Consider the following 6,243-nt stretch of genomic DNA (forward strand, 5'->3'; position numbering starts at 1 on the left):
ATTTCTTGCTTCTGCCACAAATTCTCCCAGCTGTGAGCCTTCCAACCTTCTAAATATTCCTTCATATTTGGTTCAGAGTTCTGGGACCATCCCCTGAACTTGCTTGGTCAGGTATTCTGTGTTGTTGTTGGCAGAGCTCTTTACTACACATCCACCCGATCTGCCATCTGGTTTGTTCTCTGGTTCTCCATCTTGATGGTACACTGCTGTTGTAGTATGGTGCTGTAGGATAAGCAATGAACTGCAAGGTTGGTTTGAACCAAAAGATGATAGTTCAAACCCACCAACCACTCCTTGGAAACCCTCACAGGGTTGCTATGAGTTGAATCTGACTAGACGGCACTTAACAACAACAACAGTAGTTCTGGGATGGCGCTGTAGGATACGCACTAGACTACTAACTACAATGTTGGCAGCTTCTCAGAAACCCTAAAAAAGGGTTGCTATGAGTTGGAAGCGACTGGACAGCACTAAAGAACAACCCGGGAGTTAAAACAAAAGCAAAAATCACAGACCAATGAAATCACTTTCTGTGAGGGAGCAGTGATGGCAGGTTTGTTTGTTTGTTTGAAACATCAGGTATTTTTAAGGTATCCTAGTTGATTCTAATGCTCAGAGGGTTGAGAAACACTCAACTATACATTAAGGGTTCCTGATTTGTAAGTACTATGCAAAAGCAACAAGAATCTACTACAGATAATAAAAAAATCGGTAGCCTCGGAATGTTCTGTTTGGCCCATAAGTGTTTTCAAACCTATTATATAACATTTTTAAATTGGGAAAGTCATCAAAAAAATTCAGATATTCAGTTCCTCTTGAAAAAGCGGAAGATCTGGTGAGGCTGGACCTGTGTTTGCACGAGGCAATAATTGGCCAGAACGGAATTGCAGTTATTCCTCCTTGAGCGAGCATGAGCTCTCTAGTTTACAGCAGCCCCACCACTCACCATTCCCTACTGAATCTTCACTGGGTCTGAGTGCTAACTGCCATGCACTACCGAATATGCTGAGCTGTGTGAATTGCTGTTTGAGCAGAAGAAATGAACTTCTCTGAAGTACTGTTCCACCCCTGCAATGAGATTCCCTGTTGAAGCAGAAAATGGTTTCATAAGTTCAATCTTCAGGCATCCAGCCCACTCTACTCATTTATGTTATCTTCTGGCCTCTAAGCTGATCTGCATTTGCAGTCCCTGGCCTGGAATATGGCAAGTACAGTGTTAGGTGTTAGGAATGTAGAAGAAGGAGGTACAGAGGCCTCTTGTGAAGAAGTCACACTGTCTTGGAGATGCAGACATGTCAAAGTATTGCAAAAAAGAGGAGAGGGAAAAGAGTTATGAGAAGAGGAGCATAGTATTTGTTAGAATTAGGGATGGCTACATAGTTCTGGTGTGATGCTGTAGGATAAGCACTGAACCACAGGTCTAATTGAACAGCAAGGTCGTTGGTTCAAACTCACGAGTCACTCCTTGGAAACCCTATGCGTTGCAAGGGACTATATGAGTTGCAAGTGACTCGAAAGCACTCAACAACAACAACAACAGAGAATAGGTGACATTTGATTTGGATACTGAAATAATGACTCAGGAGTTTTTCCATGCACAAACTATAAGAAAGGGCATTTTAGGTCAACAGATGAACTTTTTCAAGACCTGAACACAAGAAAGCCCACAGAGGAAAGCTTTATGAAGAAGAAAAAAGAGTAGGTTTAGATTAGGGTGGGCTGGCTTTATGTGACTTCCCAAAGGTGTTTCATTTTATCTAGACAGCAGAAAAGGCATTAAAAAATTATTTTATCAAAGAGTAATGTAACCACATTTTTATTACAAAAAGATAACTCTGACAGCAATTTAGGAAATTAACTGGGGAGGCTAATGCTTGGCAGAAGAGTGATGGCTGAAACTAGAACAATGGAAGTAGCATCAATAGGATGGAGGAGGAAGCATGTGTGGGAGACATACCTGGGGGGCTTAGAAATATATACGAAAAGGAAGAAAGGCAGCAAGCAGGCGGACTAAGCAGTAAACCCATACAGACCCTCTACAACTAAGATAAAGGAGTCCTGGTATGGCGTTGTAGGATAAGCACTGGACTGCTAATTACAAGGTTGATGGATCAGACCTACCAATCTCTCCTTGGAAACCCTATACAGGGTTGCTATGAGTTGGAATCAACTCAACGGCACTTAACAACAAAAATAAGTAAAGCCAAAGCAAACAGATGCAGGTAATAATCCTGGAACCTTGAGCTAAAGATAAAGGGAGAGAGAAGTGGAGAGAAAGCTGAACAGACAGGGCAAAAAATGGAAACAGACTAGTGACCTGGGCCAGCTGATCAGACATGGTGCGGCCATCTTAAACTTTTGTGAGCAGCTTCAGAGACAAGACAGCATATTGGCATTGCAGAAACATACTGAAGACATGTGGAGAAAAGGAACACATTTTTTCTTTTTACCCACATTCCCTTGGTGACCAGAGGCATGGCCAGCTCCCACTCATATACACCTCCATTGAAGCTTCAGCTCTTCTGGTAACTGGAGCTGTACAGAGGCGAGTGGCATAGCTGTGAGCACCATCAAAATGAGTGGGGAGCTATCTGACGACCTAGGGGCAGGCTTACAGGGTATACCATTTGGATGGATGATGATGTATGGAGGGGATTGTAATCATGGCAATGAAACAATATAAGACAGAATGAATGTAAAGCTGATGTTCTCCCATGTAAACTATCACATAATTCATAATAAAAACTTAAAAAAAAAAAAAACTGATATGAGATGAAGTGTAGTGTGTTGAATGTAAAACTGATGTAAATTGTATTTATTCAATTCATAATAAAAAGTTCCCGAAAAAGGAAACATATAGGAAAAGGAGAACAATCAAGGATGCATTGATTCATTATATTCAAAAAAATACTTAAAAATAAATCTAAAATCTAGAAAGAAATTTATATTAATAAGGATTTATCACTGATACAGGCTAATACTACTTAATATCAAGATTTAAAGCATTTTTTTCAAGCTTGCATTTTCTTTCTTTGATTTTACAAACAAAAATGCAGATAACTCAGGTGCCTGAGTGCATACCTGATTCTGCTGAACGTAGCGGATGACCTCCAAATTTTATTTCAGTTTGGCGCAGTTTGGTCATATTTAGCAGCTGTGTAACTTGTGGAACATCTGTTGTAAGTTGGCAACTTCGTGGAATAGTATCGGTGGGCTCATCTGTTGGAAAAAGAACGCTATATACAGTTGAAAATGAGACAAACATTCATGTTCTAAATGTAAGCCATTACTGTCAAATGGATATAGCTTACAGATAAAATGAACTAAAGTAAAACATTTTCTAGTGTGACCCAGGACAATTTATTCCATCTCTTAGTCTTGGTTTTCTCATCTGTGAATTCAGCATAACTCTTTTGCTTAGATACTAGGGCTGTAGAAAGGATTAGATGAGTAACTGTGTAATAAATCAGAGTATTCATTAAAATACTTTGTTTGTCTTCTATATAAGATATGTGTCAGCAAAGATGATTTAGTTAAATGTGATGCAATCAACACATTTTGGAAGTATATCCCAAAAAAGTACAAAGACATACCGAATGAGCTAAACATTCAGAAATATTACATGAGTAAATATTTTTTTCAATTTTTATTTTTTAAAAATTGTATAGTTCCTACATACCCTTATTAAGTTTATCCTAATTTGAAAGTATTATAACTTTGAATACTTTTAAATCTTACTTTCATATTATAATTTGAATTTCTAATGGTATTTAATACCATTCATATATATTTAAATGGTATTTTAATTTTCATTTTAGTAAAATTTAACTCATTTTAAATATTGCTCTTTTTTCTTATTTATTTGTATATTTTTCCTTGCCATAAGTAGCAAATGTGAGTGGAAATTGGTACTATCACCATTGGAATCAATTTTACTATATGTGTGCTAAAAGTCTTAAAAATATACAGGTCATTTTACTCAAAAATTCTACTTTATGAATCTATTTTAAGGTTAAAAAGCAAACAAATAAAAAAACAAAATACAAACCAGAAATGCAGACACAGATCTTAATAAAAAGGTGTTTTTAATACCAAAAAAAATGAATAACTTTAATCTCCAGAACTTGAGTGTTTCATGGGACAGGGTAATAAATAGCCACGAGAAACTGTTTATGAAAGTGTCTTAAAAATATGGAAAGCTTCAAGATAAGAATCTAAGTGAAAATGATAGACACAGAACTCTTTATTGGCCATTGAAAATAAACCTATAAAATATACAAATGGCAAAAAAAAACCCAAAAAACTGGAAAGAAATCTAACAAAATGTCATATAACTCTAGGTGGTTAAGATAAGCATAGCTTTTATTTTTTGCTTCTTAATAAAGTCTATATTTTCTTAATTTTTATGTGTAAAGCTTTAAATTTTAGAATCTAGAGGAAATAAAATTTGAATGTGCATGTGAGCAGTAAGAAAAATTCAACCACTTATCCATCATAAATATCCATCATAAAGCATCCTTATGTAAATATAAGCTCTTACCAAGTTTGTAAAAGGAAATAATGTTGGGTTTGAGAACACCAAAACCATGAAAATTTCCTAATTAGATCCTAATTTCCTAATCTTAAGAGGAAAATGAATCATTTAACTAAAAACTTAAATAATCATCATCAGTGTAATAAGCTTCCAAACATCTGAGTGCTCCAAAAACACACAACAAACTAAACCCAAACCCACTGTTATGCAGTAAATTCAGACTCATAAAAACTCTGTGAGACAGAGTAGAACTATTCCAAACAATTTCAAAGCTATAAATCTTTGTAGAGGAGACCTGGGGTGGCACTGTAGGATAAGTACTGGACTATTAACTGCAAGGTTGGTGGTATATACCCATTAGTCACTCATTGGACATGCTATACAGTGTCACTCTGATTTGGAATTAACTTGATGGCACTTATCAACAACAAATCTTTGCAGAAGCAGACCCTCTTTCAGTTAGCAGCCAAGCGCTCAACCACTGTGCAGCCAGGGCTCCTCTAATGCTCCAGCCACTAAAAACTAACTAGATTTACAAATTTTAGTTTTCAGGTTTTTTTGTTTTACCCATTCTTTGTCATAGACATTTAGAAAAACAACCAGAAGTTGGAGACAGATGGTAAACTAGATAGAAGGACTGTGCAGACTCTCTGCAGCACGGATACAGAAATCCGGATGTGACAGTCACACAGAATGGTCCTTTAACTCGGAGCTCAAGAGGAAGGGATAGAAAAGTGGACTGAGTGTTTACTGGGGAAAAAGTTGAATAGATGGGGCAAAAGAGGAGATAACTTAACTGACAAGAAGTGGCATTGGAAAGAACATGCTGCAGCCATCCTGAGAGTCCGTGAACAGCTTTAGAGATGGGAAAACATATACACATTTTAGAAACATACCTGTGGCTCATGGAAACAGAAACTGCGGAAATATAGCCAAGTAACAGTCGCCCCTGCTGTGCTTCCGCCTCTTGACTGAAGCAACATCCACGACATCTGAGGACGGAAATCCCACCTTTGAGCCGGACTTAAGGGGCGTAGCGCAAGGAGATTCCTGTTTTACAGCGACCACACAACCACCACTCATCTGTCTGTCGTGCTGTGGTGGTTTGACTTGCTGTGATTCTGAAGGCTATGTCGCCGGTATTTTAAATAACCAGCAGGGTCACCCATGGTGGACAGGTTTCAGTTGAGCTTCCAAACAAAAACAGACTAGGAAGAAAGAGTGACAACTACTTCCGAATCGCTAGTCACTGAAAACTCTATGAATACCAGAGAAACACTGTCAGATACAGGACGGGAAGGTGGGAAGGCACTCAAAATGTGACTGGGGAAAAAAAAAAAAATGCCTCCTCCAAGTAGAGAAAAGCTCACAGAACCTTCATTTGCTAATGGGCCACAAATCAAAATGAAGAGAAACAGCTGTAAACATCCACTGAAAATCGGAACATGAAATGTACGCAGTATGAATCTGGGAAAACTGGAAGTTGTCAAAAATGAAATGGAATGCATCAACATCGATGTCTTAGGCATTAGTGAGCTGAAATGGACTGGTATTGGCCATTCTGAATCTGACAACCACATGGTTTCTATGCAGGGAATGACAAATTGAAGAGGAATGGTGTTGCATTCATCGTCAAAAAGACCATCCAGATCAGTCATGAGGTACAATGCTATAAGTGACAGGATAATATCCATGCACTTACAGGGAAG

The 6,243-nt window shown here is 37.9% G+C and overlaps 1 protein-coding gene across 1 annotated transcript in view; it reads right to left on the reverse strand.

Moving 5' to 3' along the window:
* Positions 1–6,243, reverse strand: part of LOC102834024 (chromosome unknown open reading frame, human C3orf67) — a 443,079-nt gene that overhangs the window by 194,290 nt on the left and 242,546 nt on the right. The window contains exon 7 of the mRNA XM_006862094.1: positions 3,082–3,236. Coding sequence (XP_006862156.1) covers positions 3,082–3,236 — 155 coding nt within the window. The remainder of the gene's footprint in view (positions 1–3,081; positions 3,237–6,243) is intronic.

The sequence above is a fragment of the Chrysochloris asiatica genome, unplaced genomic scaffold, assembly GCF_000296735.1.
Source record: "Chrysochloris asiatica unplaced genomic scaffold, ChrAsi1.0 scaffold00046, whole genome shotgun sequence".
Taxonomy (NCBI): domain Eukaryota; kingdom Metazoa; phylum Chordata; class Mammalia; order Afrosoricida; family Chrysochloridae; genus Chrysochloris; species Chrysochloris asiatica.